The sequence below is a fragment of the Aristolochia californica genome, unplaced genomic scaffold (assembly GCF_029961685.1).
Source record: "Aristolochia californica isolate CCGP_79_NKW_82.1479 unplaced genomic scaffold, dmAriCali1.0.hap1 SCAF_15, whole genome shotgun sequence".
In the NCBI taxonomy this organism is placed as follows: domain Eukaryota; kingdom Viridiplantae; phylum Streptophyta; class Magnoliopsida; order Piperales; family Aristolochiaceae; genus Aristolochia; species Aristolochia californica.
The window spans coordinates 6,580,109-6,599,561 of NW_027181826.1; the positions used below are offsets into that span (position 1 = coordinate 6,580,109).

The 19,453-nt window shown below is 43.6% G+C and overlaps 1 protein-coding gene across 1 annotated transcript; it reads left to right on the plus strand.

The window, feature by feature from the left end:
• The first annotated feature begins 246 nt into the window (after positions 1-246).
• LOC137951156 (uncharacterized) lies at positions 247-1,937 on the plus strand. Its single transcript, XM_068797748.1, has 3 exons — positions 247-940; positions 1,159-1,385; positions 1,524-1,937. The coding sequence occupies exons 1-3, from the start codon at positions 247-249 to the stop codon at positions 1,935-1,937; spliced, it is 1,335 nt and encodes a 444-aa protein (XP_068653849.1).
• The last annotated feature ends 17,516 nt before the right edge of the window (positions 1,938-19,453 follow it).

Sequence of the window (19,453 nt, forward strand, 5' to 3'; positions counted from 1 at the left end):
ATTTCATTATCACACGAGCTGAATATTGCTCGTGCTTTAGAACTGCGGTAGAAGGCCCTGTACAGATGACCCACATGGTCAGGGGAGAGGAGCACTTCCTCCACCTAGCAGAGCAGACGCAATTATCATCAAGGGGTTTGGACCACAACACCTCCTCCCAGACACACTCCGAGCACCACTTTATTAGGAGATACGAAATCGAGCAGTCATCCACCACAGTACATAAAGAAATTGACAAGTGCTGAGATGATGGAGAGGCGGTCCAAAAATCTGTGTTACAACTATGATGAACCATATTGGGTTGGTCATCAGTGCAAAAGATTGTTTTTAATTGATACGGTTGAAGATGATGATATCGAGGTGACCAAGGATATGATAGAGGAAGCACCACCGGAAATTTCCTTGGATGCAATTACTGGGCAAAAGTCGCCCAAAATCATGCAAGTCAGAGCTCAAATCTTCGATCGAGAACTCGTGGGCCTAGTGGACTCAGGGAACACCCACAATTTTCTTTGTTTGACGGCGGCCCTGCACCTGCAGTTACAGATTCTTCCCCATCCGACAGCCACAGTCTCAGTGGCCAATGGGGAGAAGGTTCCTAGCTACGGAATCAGCAAGGCGGTAAATTTTACTATTGGCACTACTTTGTTTCATGCTAAGTGTTTTGTTATTTCTCTGGCTGGTTTTGATATGGTCTTGGGAATCAAATGGTTAGAAACGTTGGGACCCATTTTGTGGGACTTTTCTGCATTGACAATGAGTTTTGTCCTACGTGGGAGCCAAGTGCTCCTACAAGGAAGTCGGACAGAAACACAGCAGCACATTCATTCTCTGATTGCCCCGGATAATTCAGCAGGCAGTATTGATGGCATGATTGATGAGTTCTCCAACCTTTTCTGTGAGACTACAGGGCTCCCCCCACTCAGACAGTGTGATCACCGTATATGTTTGAAACCAGGGTCAGATGTGGTAGTAGTTCATCCGTATCGGTACCTCACCTCTAGAAAGATGAGATTGAAAGACAGTGTCAGGCGATGCTACAACAGGGCCTTATTCGCAGTAGTAGGTCCCCCTTCTCTTCACAAGTTTTGCTCGTGAAGAAACATGATGGGACTTGGCACTTTTGTGTTGATTATCATGAGTTGAACGCACTGACAGTAAAAGACAAATTTCCCATTCCAGTGGTGGAGGAGCTCCTCGATGAGCTACATGGATCGTGGGTCTTCACAAAATTAGACTTACGGTCTGGGTATCATCAGATTCGCATGCATCCAGCAGATATTGAAAAGATGGCATTCCGAACACATCACGGCCACTTTGAATTTGTGGTCATGCCTTTTGGGCTATCAAATGCTACTTCTACTTTCCAAGCACTGATGAATGAGGTATTTAGCTCTTACCTTTGGAAATTCGTACTTGTTTTTTTTTATGATATACTCATATATAGCAAATCTCAAGATGACCACTTAGCACATTTTAGAATTGTATTTGATTTATTGCGAGCACACCAATTATATTTGAAGAAGTTCAAATGCTCATTTGGGGCATCTCATGTTGCTTATCTGGGCCACATTATTTCCCATGAGGGGGCCACAGTTGATCCTGAGAAGATTCAGGCCATTAGTGAGTGGCCACAACCTCAGTCTTGCTCAGCAGTACGCGCATTCTTGGGTTTGGCAGGCTATTACCAAAAATTTATTTGGAGTTTTGGTCCGTTGGCAGTACCTTTGACAAACCTCCTTAAAAAGAATTCCTTTCAGTGGAATGAGGAGGCTTCCATGGGATTTGATGCACTCAAGAATGCTCTTGCATCTACACCGGTGTTACAACTACCAAATTTTGATGACTTGTTTGTGATAGAATGTGATGCTTCTGGTGGGGGCATTGGGGCCATGTTGCATCAGAACTCCCACCCCATTGCTTATTTCAGTCGATAGTTGGCCTCTCATTATCAGAAATTGGCTGCATATGAACGTGAGCTGATCGGGTTGGCCAAGGCGGTCCAACACTGGTGGCCATATGTATGGGGACGTACTTTTCTCATCCGCACTGATCATTATAGTCTCAAGTTCTTACTTGAGCAACGTCTCATGACGTCACCACATCATCATTGGATTAGTAAGTTGATGAGCTTTGATTTCTCAGTGGAGTATCATGCGAACAGATTAAACAAGACGACAGATGCCTTGTCCAGACGTTTTGAACATTAGCAACTCGTCTATGTAATCAGCCAGCCGCATTTTCTCATTCTTGACATGGTCCGTGATGCGCATGCCACACTTCCAGCACTACAGGAGATGCACCGAAAAATTTCCAAAGGGGAGATGGATTCTAAGTGGTCCATTCAGGATTCACTAATTTGTTATAAGCAGCGGATTTACCTTCTGACCACGTCCAAGTTGATTCCAGCCATTCTCCCAGCTTATCATGATTCTACCCATGAGGGGTTACAAAAGACGTTGTGGTGTATTCGGGCGGATTTCTATTGGCTGGCTATGAAGTCCTCCGTTACTACATATGTCTCTAATTGTCAGGTATGTCAAAGGAACAAATCAGATCATTTGAGTCCTGCAGGTCTTCTCCAGCCTCTCGCTCTCCCTACTCAGGTATGGGCAGATATTTCAATGGACTTCGTGGAGGGTCTTCCCATCTCAGCTGGGAAGTCTGTTTTGTTTGTGGTGGTTGATCGCTTCTCCAAGTATGGTCATTTTATTCTGATGGCTCACCCCTACACGGCAGCCCGCGTGGCTCAGACCTTCTTGGAGCATATTGTACGCTTATATGGCATTCTTGAATCTATTGTGAGTGACCGGGATGCGGTTTTCACTAATACTTTCTGGAGGGAACTATTTCGACTGAGTGGCATGCAATTGAAATTTTCCTCCGCATATCACCCTCAGACGGATGGCCAAACGGAGGTGGATAATCGGACCATCGAGATGTATCTTCGGTGTTTAGTGGGAGATCAACCGAAACAGTGGGTTCAATGGCTACCCTGGGCAGAATACTGTTATAACACTTCATTCCCCTCGGCCTTGCAGTCCTCTCCGGGTTCTTTATGGGAGGGATCCCTCTCCCCCGTGGCTTCTCTCTTATACCAGAGGCACCACCCGTGTGGATGCCATTGATGAGGCACTCATGGATCGAGATCAGGTGTTGAAGACATTTACAGACCGACTACAAAAGGCTCAGGACCGGATGACTACGGCTTACAACAAGAGCCACCGGGATGTCTCATACGCGGTTGGGGACTATGTGTGGCTATGTCTCCAGAAGTACCGACATCACTCTCTCGCTGGGCCAGCATGCCATAAGCTATCCCCCAAATACTTTGGGCCCTTTGCCATTATTCAACGCGTCGAGCAAGTGGTGTATCAACTAAAATGCCCGGACACAGCAAAGCTGCATGATGTGTTTCATGTTTCACTACTGAAACCTCACAAGGGGCCAGCCCTTTCTTCTCCACCGTTCCTTCCTCCAGTGGACAATGGCCACATCATTCTAACACCCTACGCGGTGTTATGGGCGCGTGTGACGAATGACCAGTGGGACATCCTCGTGCTGTGGACCGCTACAAACCCATGAGCGGTTAGAGACCTTCAAACAGGTCTATCCAACTTACGAGCTTGAGGACAAGCTCTTTGTCCAAGGGGAGGCAGATGTTATGGACTCAATAACACACCGAGTCACTCAGAGGAGGAGACAATGACTCACCAAGTCACCTAATTTTACTTTTATTACTTATGTTGCTTTTAATTTCGAATTTGATTGATTATGTAATAAGACTTGAAGGTAGGGGTATAGTTGGGATTTATAAACCTAACCCTAACCTATCTTGTCGTGAATGACCCTATTTATAGGGTAAGGAATGAGAAATAAGGTAAGTTCGGATTTAGAGTAAAATAGAGTAATTAGGTTCTTGCTAGGTTCCCTATCCTAGGGTTCTTGGCTTGAACTATCCTTGGTGGTTTTCTGCATCCATTGGGGAGTCTTTGAGGAGATCTTGGAAGGAAAAGGAGGAGGAATCAGCCTTCTCTTCCATGCTGCAATAGTCATCCATCTCTTCCACGAACCACCGGTGAGGGAAGGAGGATTTGCGTGAGCCTTAACATCAAGAAAGGGATTTTTGAGTTGCGGATTGAAGGTCTTCAAGAGGTATTTTTATCTATCTTTTCTGAGTTTAGAAGGGCTAGAGACTGCCCTCTTTACATTCAGCATTGGTAGTTGCATGGATTCAGAAACCCTACTCTTTGACGTGAGGTATCTAGTGGGGTTTCTGTTAGGTTCTTCCTTTGCCATGGATCGAGTCACCCTTCTTTCCTCTCTTCCCTCCAAGGATGATCTTGACGTTGGAAGAGGACCCTTGTTTCTTGAACGAGTAATGGTGGAACTCAATTTAGAATGAAGGAGATTTGGAGGAAGCTCAACCTTGGACATCAAAGGGAGAATCCGACCTTGACCTCTGAGGGAGAATTAGACCTGTAAAATCTAATTTTCTCAATACTTGCCTCTCTTTTCTTTCACGTCCCCCTAAATAGGGTTGAGGACGAAAATACAAAGATGACCCATTAGGTCAAGTGGTTCACGCCACATTACACTGAACCAATCCAAAGTAAACCAAACCAAATAAAATAAACCAAACCGAATTGAAATTACATGAAAAGTAAATTGACATAATTTAATTCCTATGCCTATGGATAACTCGTGATGCTATGGAGTCCATAACATCACCCCACCCCCTTGGAGAAAGAGCTTGTCCTCAAGCTCAAAGTATGGGTAGAGGGTGCAAAACGCCGCTAATGGCTCCCATGTCGTGTCACTGGGGTCAGCATCTGCCCATTGCACTAAGATCTCCCAATCACCCTGAATACGGCGAGTTTGTAATACCTGTGCCGGTGTAGAAAGTACATGGCCCTCATGGAGTGGTGGCAGCGGGGTGTGAAGCAAAGGTGAATCACCGTGGAAGGCCTTTAATTGTAAGACATGAAAGACGTTCTGAATTCTAGCCTCAGGCGGTAGCTGCAATCTATAGGCCACTGTCCCAATGCGGTCCATCACCTGAAAGCGAACATAATACTTTGGAGAGAGCTTGTGACGTTTAGAGGCTATCAACGACAGCTGCCTGTAGTGTTGGAGACGCAACCAAACATAATCTCCAGGAGAAAAGAAGATTTCCCGGTGCTTCTTGTCATAATATTGTTTCATAGAATATTGTGCCTTCTGTAGATGAGTGCGCACCTCAGTAATGAATGTGTCTCTTTCAGCTAATGCTTGGTCCAAAGTGGCGAATTTAGAGGCCCCTGGTTCATAGGATAAAAGACAGGGAGGTTCTCTACCATATACCACCTTGAATGGGGTTGTGCCGAGTGCGCTGTGGTAGGAGGTGTTGTAACAGAACTCAGCCCAGGCGAGCCACTTAACCCACCTCTTAGGTGATTCCCCACGAAACAGCGGAGATACATTTCAATGGTTCTGTTGACGACCTCTGTCTAACCATCAGTCTGTGGATGGTAGGCTGAAGAAAAGGCTAACGTGGTGCCTTGTAACTTGAAGAGTTCTTTCCAGAAGGTACTTGTAAAGATTGCATCCCTATCATTGGTAATTGAATTAGGCATCCCATGTAATCGTACAATGTTATCCATAAAATGTTGAGCGACTTGAGAAGCAATGTAAGGATGTGCCAGAGGAATGAAATGCCCATATTTAGAGAAACGATCCACCAGTACAAGGATAACAGATTTACCCGACGAAGAGGGAAGTCCATCTATGAAGTTCATAGAAATATCAGACCAGACCAATGACAGAAGCTGAAATGGTTGGAGCAACCCCGCTGGACTTAATGTTTCAGCTTTATTCCGTTGACAAGTCTGACAATTCGCCACATAATCAGCTATACTGTGCTTCATGCCCCTTCAATAAAATTCCCTACTGATCCGAAAATATGTTTTCTGTCGGCCCTCATGTGTACTGTCATGGAAGGAGGCCAAAATGCTGTTAATCAGAGGGGATGTGTGGTGTAGAAAAAATCTGTTTTTGTAGAGGACGAGATTGTCCTGAACCGTCCAATGTGGTGCCGTTGTGCCCTACTGGATATCTTGGCATAAGGAGATAATATTCGGGTACTGTTGTGCCTCTTCTTGTATAGAATCCAACAAGAGAGTTGTGGGCTGACTGATGGCGTTTAAGTGCAGCTCTGGAACGTCCCGGCGAGATAAGGCATCAACCCCTACATTCAAACTTCCCGGTTTGTACTCGACAGAAAAGTCAAACCCCATAAGCTTACCTAACCAATGCTGTTGTGGTGAAGTAGTAAGACGCTGTTCAAGAAGATACTTGAGGCTGCAATGATCAGTGTGAATAAAAAAAGAACGTCCCCAAAGATAAGGGCGCCAATGTTGTATAGCTTTCGCCAATCCAATTAATTCCCTCTCATAAGCTGCCAACTTGTGGTGGTGTTGGCCCAGTTGACTGCTAAAATAAGCAATCGGGTGGCCCTGTTGGTGCAACACTGCGCCAATACCGCCCCCGAAGCATCACATTCCACTACAAAAGACTCCTCAAAGTCGGGGAGCTGCAAAATTGGGGCTGATGATAAGGCGTCTTTCAATTGCTGAAAGGAATGAGCTGTTGTCTCTGACCAGGTAAAAGCATTTTTGTTGAGGAGATTGTTGAGCAGAGCTGCAAGCTGGCCATAGCTACGAATAAATTTTCTATAATATCCAGCTAGGCCCAAAAATCCTCTTAAGGCTGTAATAGATGTAGGAATAGGCCAATCTGTGACCGCTTGTATCTTACTCTGGTCTACCTTCACCCCTGATGCTGAAATAACGTGGCCCAAATATGCCACTTCTGATGTGCCCATTGAACATTTTGACCGATTTAAAACCAAATGATGTGAACGTATAAGAGAAAATACCTGGTGAAGGTGCTGAAGATGTTCTTCCCAGTTGTTGCTATAGACCAAAATATCATCGAAAAAGACCATTACATATTTTCTCAAGAGAGGGGAAAATACCTCATTCACGAGGGCCTGGAAGGTGGAAGGCGCATTTGACAGACCAAATGGCATTACGAGGAATTCAAAATGGTCGTGATGCGTGTGGAACGCTGTTTTCTCCACATCTGATGGATGAACTCGGATTTGATGATAGCCAGATTTCAAATAGAGTTTAGTAAAAATAGTAGCTCCATGTAGCTCGTCTAACAGCTCGTCCACCACTAGAATAGGAAATTTATCTTTAATTGTATGTGCATTGAGTTGTCGGTAATCCACACAGAACCTCCATGACTTATCATGCTTGCAGACTAGTAATACCGGTGAAGAAAAAGGAGACCGACTGGGCTGAATAATACCCTGTGCTAACATCTATTGGCACTGCCTTTCAATCTCATCCTTCTGTAAGTGAGGGTAACGATACAGACGTACCACTACCGGCTCGGTACCCATTTTCAAACGGATACTGTGATCATAGTGCCTAAGTGGCAGTAAGGCAGTAGGGTCTTGAAAGATATCCTCAAATTCTGTAAGTAAGTGAGATAACTTACACGTGTTTGTGGACTGGATTTGGGCAACCTGTAGTGCGCAAGTGAGTGGTGCTTGTGTGCCATGCAATATAATCTGATGTTGGTCCTCTATAAAAGACATGGTCAGAGCTTGGAAATCCCATAGTCTTGGTCTGAACAATTGTAACCATTTAATTCCTAGCACCAAATCGAATCCTGATAGTGGAATCACCAGAAAATATGCAACAAATTCATATCCCTCAATATCAAAGTGTGTGGCTGGTGATATGCCTACACTAGTAATTTTAGCCCCATTGGCTCCTGATACAGAAAGACCATTTTGTTGCTGTACTACTAACCCAAGTTGTTCTGCCGCCTGCTGACTGATGAAATTATGTGTACTACCCGAGTCAACTAAAGCCAGTAACTGTAAATGATGCAATTGGGCTTTAACCTGCATTGTGCTTGCTGATGTAGAATTTAGTTACATTGGCTTTTATACCTCGCAAGCGTACGAATCATTCATGTAATCTAGCAGTAAGCGAGGGTCATATCCACAGGGAGGATTGAATTTTGTGTATTCTTCAGTCAACTAGCCTAACCAAATATGATGAATTAATATGAACTAAACACTAATTATATCCTAAATTATCAAGCAATAATTTAATTAACTACTTGCACAATAGGAAACATCAACTCTGGATTTTATCGTGATTCGTGCCTCTCTCGAGCGCCACGTAACAACGAATCCGGATTCTCAATCCTTGCGTCTAGTCCCTCTTGGGCGCCTAGAGTTAATAACAAAGATCGGATTACAATAGAATGCAGAGAATTAATTTCCTATTGTGATGATGCTAAAATTATCAACTCTGGATTTTACCGTGATTCGTGCCTCTCTCGAGCGCCACGTAACCACGAATCCGAATTCTCAATCCTTGCGTCTAGCCCCTCTCGGGCGCCTAGAGTTAAAGACAGAAATCGGATTAAAATACCAAAATCCAACCTCAATTATAATCTTACCCTAATTAGCTAATTTAATCAAATATCAAGAAAACAAATCTTAAATAAACCTCAATTATCAAATCAAATTCAATTAACATTCAAAACCTAAGTTCAAACCATATAAAAACTAAATTCAATAATGATGAATTACTCCCCTTCTTCCTCCTCTCGCTCGAGCAGCAACTCGTTCTCACGGGTGCTGCAATTTTCGGAAATTGGTGGCGTCGGGTAGCAATAGTGAGTGGCCGGAGGTAGAGACGACGCCGGCGACGAAGGTTGGAAGCCGACGGATGGAGGGAACGTCCGGCGAAGAACGAAACAGAGGTGAAGTTCTCTAATCGGCTCTCTCTCGAGCCTCGGTCAGAGTCGGAATCGCTCTGGGAATGGTCGAAAATACGTAACCGACACCGGAGGATGGTCGAAAAGCGGAGTTGGCACCGGAGAAGCCCTCTCGGATCACTTCTCGGCCCGGCGAGCGACGACTGTCAAACTCACCTCGACGAAGACTCTCTCGAGCTCTCCTCGGGTTTGTTCTCGGTTGCTGGATGGCAGTGGATGGCGGTGGACGACGGTGGCGCGGCGGAAGACAGTGGTCCGACGAGCGACTGTGGGAAACTCCTCTCGGGTCTCCCCTGTTTCGGTCGACGGTCGTGCTCTGTTTTTTCTTCCCGCTCGGGTCTTCCCTCTCGGGTCCCCACCCCCCCCCCCCCCCCCCCTCGGGTCCCCTTTCGACCTCCTCTTTCGACGCCCCCCTTTTGCTTTAAATACCATCTTATTTATTTCAAAACGATTTGACCTAAAAATCATCTCCATTTCACTAAGGGCATTTTGGTAAATATCTCCTTCTCCACCATAATTCTCCTGAAATTCTATAATTAAATCTATAAAAAGCATTTCAGGAAGAAATAAACCTTAAAAAAAATGAAATTTAATTCAGGAGAGAAAAATATGCAATATTGACAATGATTAATGCCAAATTCAATAAATGCTCATTTCATTTGAAAACCGATAAATAACCACCTATAACACAATTATAAAGGTTATTCTATTATAATTAACTTAGTTCTCATGTCAGAATATAGCATCTATCACACCCCCAAACCTAAATCTTTGCTAGTCCCTAGCAAAACAACAATCGAACCAAAATTAAGCCTAGGAAAACAAAATGCCACTTTCATAGGGAGCACGATTGCATTTAGCGCATGCAACAAGCCGTTAAACCCCTACTCTGCAGTAGTGGATGAGTTATGTCTCGTGAGGGTTTGCATGGAATTTACCCACAAAATTCATATAAATCAATAATATAAAAAGGAAAAACTGAACAAAATTTACTCCTCATTAGCGTATGACTAACACTTAGTATAGTAAAATATCTGAAAATCATATGAGATCTTGCGAAATTTGAAAACCTGTGTAAAATATAGCCTATTATCAATCCAAATACACTCATTGTTACTCCACCTGAACCAATGTGACCCATAAACTATTACTTCAATAGAACAAAGAGGCAACAAATAATAATAAAATCCTGGTCACATCACAATTAAGAGAAAATAGTAGAGTAAACCTGTTGTCTAAAAATCTCACCAAAAGAAATATACCAATTTCAATCTTGACTTGCAATTTCTTTCAAATTACAATTCATCATCAAAGTTAAGGAAACTCATTGCTTCCAGATTTAAAACCATTTTACGCTATTACCAGCGCACTTTTGCTATTACCAGCGTAATTTTTGTTTCACTGAATACTTTTGGTATTACCACCATTTTGTATTCGTCTTCACTGCACATACACTTATTTTTAAGTAACCGACTGTTCCGGTGCATGTCCCTGGGTTTGCCCAGGCTGTTTCTGAAGTTATCTGTCTTTTGCAAGTAAGAACATTTCCATTTGCATTCATACATTACAATAAGGAATTTCACTGAGGTATAAAAGGGAATGAGTTCAAACAGGCATACAAGACTATTCAGACTAACATAGATCAACACTAGATTTACATGTTCTCTTTTGAAACTAAGTTCCAAGTCTAATGCAATAGTAAGTTATCCCACTGAATTCTCATGGATCACAATAAATGATATCAGATTTATAATAGGCATATTCTACACAGTTTTACGGAAAATTTTGAAACACATTTGATCAACTTATTTTAACTCTACTAATGTTAACCTCATACTAAGAGGAGTAATTTGAAAACGGGAACAGAAATCAAAAGAAAATTATTGTTAAGACATAAAAGAGTCGTTCCCCCCCCCCCCCCCCCCCCCCCCCCCAACCCTAAACCTGACATTGTCCTCAATGGGGAAAAGTTAAAACACTATAACGACTACAAAAATAAAAAAATAAAATAAAATGAAATAAAAAAATAAAAAAAATAACAGCTTAGCTAGTTATACTCCAACAGGGTGAGGGTTAAGCTCCCTCACGGCTCCTAAATCCATAGGTGGGACCATATGTGTTTGGTCATCAAAATAATACCGAAAAGTCAATAAAGGCCCCCAGGAATGATACATAGTCTCCCTCGAAGAAGGTTTACTCGTATCAGCTGTACCCGTAGGTAATCATCCGTAGATGAAACCGCTATCCCACATCACACTTTGAAGAAATCTCCATGTGACTGGCCACTGAAGGTAGCAGGAATCACGCGCTGAACACAAGTCCTTAAGTTACTCACCATAAGGTTTTCATTCAATACTTCAAGATCGAACTGGTCAATCCCAGAACAGTTGTTTGAGTACAGAGCTCTCAAACTAGGGACCAAAGGTCTGGTCATCGACTACCGGAACCATTTATGCTCTCAGCCGGCAAGAGAGTATGAATAAACCAAAAAAAAATAAAAATAAAAATAAAACTGTAATGTACAAAGGGATAGAAACGTGGGGATTGCCCACAATGTGCTAAGTTTATAGTCGTAAGCAAGACTTTGACGCATTCAAGATGAATTCTCAAGATACGGTTTGAGCCTCTGACCGTTAACTTTGAAGACCGACCCGTCTCCGTGACTGCAGATCTCAATAGCGCCATGAGGAAACATCTGTGTGACCTCAAATGGACCGGACAACCTGGATCTTAGCTTCCCTGCTGCAGGTAACTGTAATGGTTCACCCTGATTGGCCATGGTAGCTCCTACTTTGACTTCGGGTGTTTTCCTACAAATCTGTTCTACCTTTTCAACAAAGGGAGCTAATGGTCCACCTAGGAACGGCGCCCGTGCATAACAACACAAAAAGAAACAAAACAAACTATCAAATTAAGCTAACAAACTCACTACTAAAAATATGAACTAATTAGAAGAAATAAAAATAATTCCATATAAAATCACCAAGCTAAAATTATGAAAAAATAATAAAAATAAAATAAAATAAAATAAAAATAAATCTAACCTAACACCATGGAGAACAAAGAAATACACTTAATACGTGCCTCCCCGGCAACGGCGCCAAAAACTTGATGTAGAATTTAGTTACATCGGCTTTTATACCTCGCAAGCGTACGAATCGTTCATGTAATCTAGCAGTAAGCGAGGGTCATATCCACAGGGAGGATTGAATTTTGTGTATTCTTCAGTCAACTAGCCTAACCAAATATGATGAATAAAATGAACTAAACACTAATTATATCCTAAATTATCAAGCAATAATTTAATTAACTACTTGCACAACAGGAAATGTCAACTCTGGATTTTACCGTGATTTGTGCCTCTCTCGAGCGCCACGTAACCACGAATCCGGATTCTCAATCCTTGCGTCTAGCCCCTCTCGGGCGCCTAGAGTTAATGACAATGATCGGATTACAATAGAATGCAGAGAATTAATTTCCTATTGTGATGATGCTAAAATTATCAACTCTGGATTTTACCATGATTCGTGCCTCTCTCGAGCGCCACGTAACCACGAATCCGGATTCTCAATCCTTGCGTCTAGCCCCTCTCGGGCGCCTAGAGTTAATGACAAGAGCGGATTACAATAGAATGCAGAGAATCAATTTCCTATTGTGATGATGCTAAAATTATCAACTCTGAATTTTACCGTGATTCGTGCCTCTCTCGAGCGCCACGTAACCACGAATCCGAATTCTCAATCCTTGCGTCTAGCCCCTCTCGGGCGCCTAGAGTTAAAGACAGAAATCGGATTAAAATACCAAAATTCAACCTCAATTTTAATCTTACCCTAATTAGCTAATTTAATCAAATATCAAGAAAACAAATCTTAAATAAACCTTAATTATCAAATCAAATTCAATTAACATTCAAAACCTAAGTTCAAACCATATAAAAACTAAATTCAATAATGACGAATTACTCCCCTTCTTCCTCCTCTCGCTGGGGCAGCAACTCGTTCTCACGGCTGCTGCAATTTCCGGAAATTGGTGGCGTCGGGTAGCAATAGTGAGTGGCCAGAGGTAGAGACGACGCCGGCGACGAAGGTTGGAAGCTGACGGATGGAGGGAACGTCCGGCGAAGAACGAAACAGAGGTGAAGTTCTCTAACCGGCTCTCTCGAGCCTCGGTCGGAGTCGGAATCGCTCCGGGAATGGTCGAAAATACGTAACCGACGCCGGAGGATGGTCGAAAAGCGGAGTTGGCACTGGAGAAGCCCTCTCGGATCACTTCTCGGCCTGGCGAGCGACGACTGTCGAACTCACCTCGACGGAGACTCTCTCGAGCTCTCCTCGGGTTTGTTCTCAGTTGCTGGATGGCAGTGGATGGTGGTGGACGACGGTGGCGCGACGGATGACAGTGGTCCGGTGAGCGACGGTGGGAAACTCCTCTCGGGTCTCCCCTGTTTCGGTCGACGGTCGTGCTCTATTTTGTATTCCCGCTCGGGTCTCCCCTCTCGGGTTTTCCCTCTCGGGTCCCCCCCCTCGGGTCCCCTTTCGACCTCCTCTTTCGACGCCCCCCTTTTGCTTTAAATACCATCTTATTTATTTTAAAACGATTTGACCTAAAAATCATCTCCATTTCACTAAGGGCATTTTGGTAAATATCTCCTTCTCCACCATAATTCTCCTGAAATTCCATAATTAAATCTATAAAAAGTATTTCAGGAAGAAATAAACCTTAAAAACAATAAAATATAATTCAGGAGAGAAAAATATGCAATATCGACAGTGATTAATGCCAAATTCAATAAATGCTCATTTCATTTGAAAACCGATAAATAACCACCTATAACACAATTATAAAGGTTATTCTATTATAATTAACTTAGTTCTCATGTCAGAATATAGCATCTATCACTTGCACTACATAGACTAGTAATAGCATGAAGGGAAATCTCTGGACCTTCTTGGTCAGTTTCCACAATTTCTTCCTCTGGTGGTATTTCTTCTCCATCCTCCTATAGACATATACTGAATAATCGTTTGCAGTGGTGCCCAAAGACATACTGTTCGTCACAGTTAAAACAGAGGCCCTTGGCCTTTCTCTAGTCCATTTCCTGTCTAGTAAGTTTTTTGAAGTAAGGAGCAGGTGGAGCCGAATTAGAGATGTCTGGGTGTGGGGCTGCACTGTCTCTAAATCTTGGAGGTCCATAGGAAGGGTTTGGCGCAGGGGCATTGTGTCTCCCTGGCCAAGCTGGTTTTCTGACCAGTGACTCCTTTAGAACACACTGCTTGTGCTCAATTGCCCTGGCTAAATTCATAGTGTGGTCTACATGTGTAGGAGCATGTAATTCAACTTCTAAACGCAGAGCTTCTGTCAAACCAGCAGTAAAAATGTGAACATACTGTGTGTGGCTAACAAACTGGTTTGCTCGGGCTAACCTTTCCTGGAAGGTCTTTTGGTACACCTCTTGTGTTCCAGTTTGTTTGCAATTGATTAATTCGCCCAATGGATTGCTACTAGCAGGAGGACCAAATCTCATCATGCAAGAATGTCTAAAAGTTGCCCAATCCTGAACCACTTGGTCATTTCGGAATTGGTGTTACCATAGAAGCGCTTCATCGAGCATGTGGTAGGTGGCCAAAGACACTTTCTCATCCGTAGGTGTTTTTTGATGGTAAAAGAACTTATCACACTTGGCTAACCAAATCAAAGGGTCCTTAGACTCATCATACATAGGAAAGTCAAGTTTTAAATACCTGGGCACAGTGTTTGGTCCTTGAACGGCAATCCCCAGATGGGAATGGTGTTGACGCATTGGTGGTTGTGGGGGAGGTGGTGGGTGGAATGGATGGTGTTCGGCCGGTGGAGAGTAGGCAGCTGGAGGTTGGGCTCGTGTATCATGGTCCTCTTGTCGCCGGAGGAGAGCTTGGATGGCAGCATCCATTGATTTTATTGCCTCACACACATCAGAGGTTGTTTGACGCACCTCTTCGGGCATGAGCCTGGTTATCTGTCCTTTGCCTATTATCTTCCACTAACTGTCTCAAATCGTCAAGAGAAGAGGAATCCCCAAGGGTGGACCTGTCTGATACCAAGATGTTAGGTTCTTCCCTTGCCATGGATCTAGTCACCCTTCTTTCTTCTCTTCCCTCCATGGATGATCTTGACGTTGGAAGAGGACCCTTGTTTCTTGAACGAGTAATGGTGGAACTCAATTTAGAATGAAGGAGCTTTGGAGGAAGCTCAACCTTGGACCTCAAAGGGAGAATCTGACCTTGACCTTTGAGGGAGAATCAGACCTGTAACATATAATTTTCTCAATACTTACCTCTCTTTTCCTTCACGTCCCCCTAAATAGGGTTGAGGACGAAAATACAAAGATGATCCATTAGGTCAAGTGGTTCACGCCACATTACACTGAACCAATCCAAAGTAAACCAAACCAAATAAAGTAAACCAAACCGAATTGAAATTACATGAAAAGTAAATTGACATAATTTAATTCCTATGCCTATGGATAACTCGTGATGCTATGGAGTCCATAACAGTTTCATAATTGGATCCTTAAAATAGTCTCTTGATTGAATTGGTGCATCTATAATTGAGAAAAGGAAACTCCTTTTCAATTATAGCGTGTTAGGAAAGTAAATGAGTGTTTCTTTTCACAAAAACGTGGTAAGAAACCCTCTAACTGTGCTGGATCCTTATTTGACTCGCCGACTTACTAGATCCATCGCTAGGGACCATAACAACTTGGTATCAGAGTGGGAACACATTAATATCAGAGCAGAGTTCTCCGACGAAAATCAGCAAAAGTGAATTACTGGAGTTGATCCTCAGATGTCAGCAAAAGAATGAAAGAAAATTTGATGAGATGTTCGAAAGGCTCTCTAAATTTAATCTCGATATAGAGAGTTGAATGGGAGGATGGACAACATAACAAGTTTAACGAGTGGAAGGAACACAACGCCGACACAAAACGGAGGGGGAGATGAGTTTGCTGTGAGAGAGAAACTCACTGCTGAAGTCGCTCGAGATGTCTCGGAAGGGCAGGAGACGCAAGAAATCAGAGCGCCCCCTGTCTCTTCAGCGACAGCGAAATCCGAAATTGGGGACACAAATCAGAAATTGGACTCCAAATTTCATAAATCTGACGGCAAGGACCGGGAAATCCAAAATTGGAGGGGTTTTCTGCTACCACCTCGTCGGTGTTGGACAAATTGGGTGAGACCTCAAATCCGAATTCACACTAACAAGGCTCACGGCAAGCAAAAAACCTTGCCGAACAGGAGAAGGTAATATTTCTGGTGCTTCTTTCGATCGAGATGTGTTTTGGAGAGCACTCTGTCTTGGAAAAATTCCAAGCGGCGATGCCTCAGCGGACTTCTATTCGTCTCCACAGAAGCAGGAGATCCCATCGACGCCGTAGGCGAAATTTCCGCAAGGGTGTTCCGGGGGGCCCAACGGGCTGCGATTCGCCATTGGAGCAGCAGGAGACTCCGTAAGAGAAATTTTTGCCCTGTTCGGGGACGTGAGGATGGAAGACGACCATCGCCTGCCTTTATCGATGCTGTGAGAGAAGGAGCCGAGGTTCGTGCAAGTCCAATGGCTGCTCTGTTAGGGATCGGCATGAGGATGAGGAAGATTTCCGATTTCCCCAAAAGAACCGTCGGCAAAATTTCCGCCGAAGGAGGAAGATGACTCCCGATTCGAATTTTCCTAAGTTAGGAAAATTTGATCAGCGCAGGAAGCTGACTCGCGCGTGGGACTGGGCTTCCAGAACCGAGTCAATTCAGGCCAACTCGGAAAAGAAACAAAAATCTTTAGCTGGCTTGAGGCTCTCTAAATACCGCGGTAGACACTTGCGCAGACACTACTTCCAAGCTTGCGGACAAGGTCGTCTTCCAGGGGCATGTAATGTTATGCACGCAATAACATTAAATGTTATGCACGCAATAACATTAAATGTTATGCATGTAATAACATTATTATTTTAGTTTTTTTATTTAATTTAATTTATTTTATTTCAGTTTTAGGTCATATGGGTATTTTTGGAATATTTTATTTATAGGGGTATTTTTAGAATATTTTATTTATAGGGGTATTTTTAGAATATTTTATTTATAGGGGTATTTTTAGAATATTTTATTGTAAACCCTAACCGGGCGAACCCGATTTAAGAACCCTATTATGGTCCCTAGCCATGGATCTAGTAACTCGGCGAGTCAAATAAGGATCCAGCACTGTTAGAGGGTTTCTTAACACGTTTTTGTGAAAAGAAACTCTCTTTTACTTCCCTCACACGTTATAATTGAAAAGGAGTTTCCTTTTCTCAATTATAGATGCACCAATTCAATCAAGAGACTGTTTTAAGGATCCAATTACGAAACCCCACTTTATACCTCACGTCAATGAGTAGGGTTTCTGAATCCATGCAACTACCAATGCTGAATGTAAAGAGGGCAGTCTCTAGCTCTTCTAAACTCAGAAAAGATAGATAAAAATACCTCTTGAAGACCTCCTTCAATCAGCAACTTGAAAATCCCTTTCTTGATGCTAAGGCTCACACAAATCCTCCTTCCCTCACCGCTGGTTCGTGGAAGAGATGGATGACTATTGCAGCATGGAAGAGAAGGCTGATTCCTCCTCCTTTTCCTTCCAAGATCTCCTCAAAGACTCCCCAATGGATGCAGCAAACCACCAAGGATAGTTCAAGCCAAGAACCCTAGGATAGGGAACCTAGCAAGAACCTAATTACTCTATTTTACTCTAAATCCGAACTTACCTTATTTCTCATTCCTTACCCTTTAAATAGGGTCATTCACGCCAAGATAGGTTAGGGTTAGGTTTATAAATCCCAACTATACCCCTACCTTAAAGTCTTATTACATAATCAATCAAATTCGAAATTAAAAGCAACATAAGTAATAAAAGTAAAATTAGGTGACTTGGTGAGTCATTGTCTCCTCCTCTGAGTGACTCGGTGTGCTATTGAGTCCATAACATCTGCCTCCCCATGGAGAAAGAGCTTGTCCTCAAGCTCATAAGCTGGATAGACCTGTTTGAAGGTCTCTAACCGCTCCCATGTCACTGCCTCGGGGTATGTAGCGGTCCACTGCACGAGGATGTCCCACTGGTCATTCATCACACGCGCCCGTAACACCGCGTAGGGTGTTAGAATGACGTGGCCATTGTCCACTGGAGGAAGGAACGGTGGAGAAGAAGGGGCTGGCCCCATGTGAGGTTTCACTAGTGAAACATGAAACACATCATGCAGCTTTGCTGTGTCCGGCAATTTTAGTTGATACGCCACCGGGCCGACGCGTCAAATAATGGCAAAGGGCCCAAAGTATTTGGGGGATAGCTTATGGCGCGCTGGCCCGACGAGAGTGTTGTCGGTACTGCCGGAGACGTAGCCCCACATAGTCCCCAACCACGTGTGAGACATCCCGGTGGCTCTTGTTGTAAGCCGTAGTCATCCGGTTCTGAGCCTTTTGTAGCCGGTATGTAAACATCTTCAACAATTGATCTCGAACCATGAGTGCCTCATCAATGGCATCCACGAGGGTGGTGCCTCTGGTATAAGAGAGAAACCTCGGGGGGTCCCTCCCATAAAGAACCCGGAAAGGAGAGGACTACAAGGCCGAGTGGAATGAAGTGTTGTAACAGTATTCTGCCCAGGGTAGCCATTGAACCCACTGTTTGGGTTGATCTCCCACTAAACACCAGAGATACATCTCGATGGTCCGATTAACCACCTCGGTTTGGCCATCCGTATGAGGATGATATGCGGAGGAAAATTTCAATTGCGTGCCACTCAGTTTAAATAGTTCCCTCCAGAAAGTACTCGTGAAAACCGCGTCCTGGTCACTCACAATAGATCCAAGAATACCATGTAAGCGTACAATATGCTCCAAGAAGGTTTGAGCCACGCGGGCTGCCGTGTAGGGGTGAGCCATCGGAATAAAATTACCAAACTTGGAGAAGCGATCAACCACCACAAATAAAACTGACTTCCCGATTGAGAGGGGAAGACCCTCCACGAAGTCCATTGAAATATCTGCCCATACCTGAGTAGGGAGAGTGAGAGGCTGGAGAAGACCTGTAGGACTCAAATGATCTAATTTGTTCTTTTGACATACCTAACAATCGGAGCCATATGTAGTAATGGAGGACTTCATAACCGGCCAATAGAAATCCGCCCGAATACGCCACAACGTCTTTTGTAACCCCTCATGGGTAGAATCATGGTAAGCCGAGAGAATGGCTCGAATCAACTCGGACGTGGTCGGAAGGTAAATCTGCTGCTTATAGCAAATTAGTGAATCTTGAATGGACCACTTAGAATCCATCTCTCCATTGGAAATTTTTCGGTGCAACTCCTGTTGTGCTGGAAGTGTGGCATGCGCACCACAGACCATGTCTAGAATGAGAAAATGTGGCTGGCTGATGGCATAGACGAGCTGCTAATGTTCAAATCGTCTGGACAAGGCATCCGCCGCCTTGTTTAATTTGCCCGAACGATACTCCACTGAGAAATCAAAGCCCATCAACTTACTAATCCAATGCTGTTGTGGTGACATCGTGAGACGCTGCTCAAGTAAGAACTTGAGACTATAATGAT

Coding starts and splice junctions, on each gene's coding strand:
- LOC137951156 (XM_068797748.1), top strand. CDS start 247: ATGATGGAGAGGCGGTCCAAAAATCTGTGTTACAACTATGATGAACCA. Junction 941..1,158: donor ACTCAGACAGTGTGATCACC/GTATATGTTTGA, acceptor ACGCACTGACAG/TAAAAGACAAATTTCCCATT. Junction 1,386..1,523: donor TCCAAGCACTGATGAATGAG/GTATTTAGCTCT, acceptor TTATATTTGAAG/AAGTTCAAATGCTCATTTGG.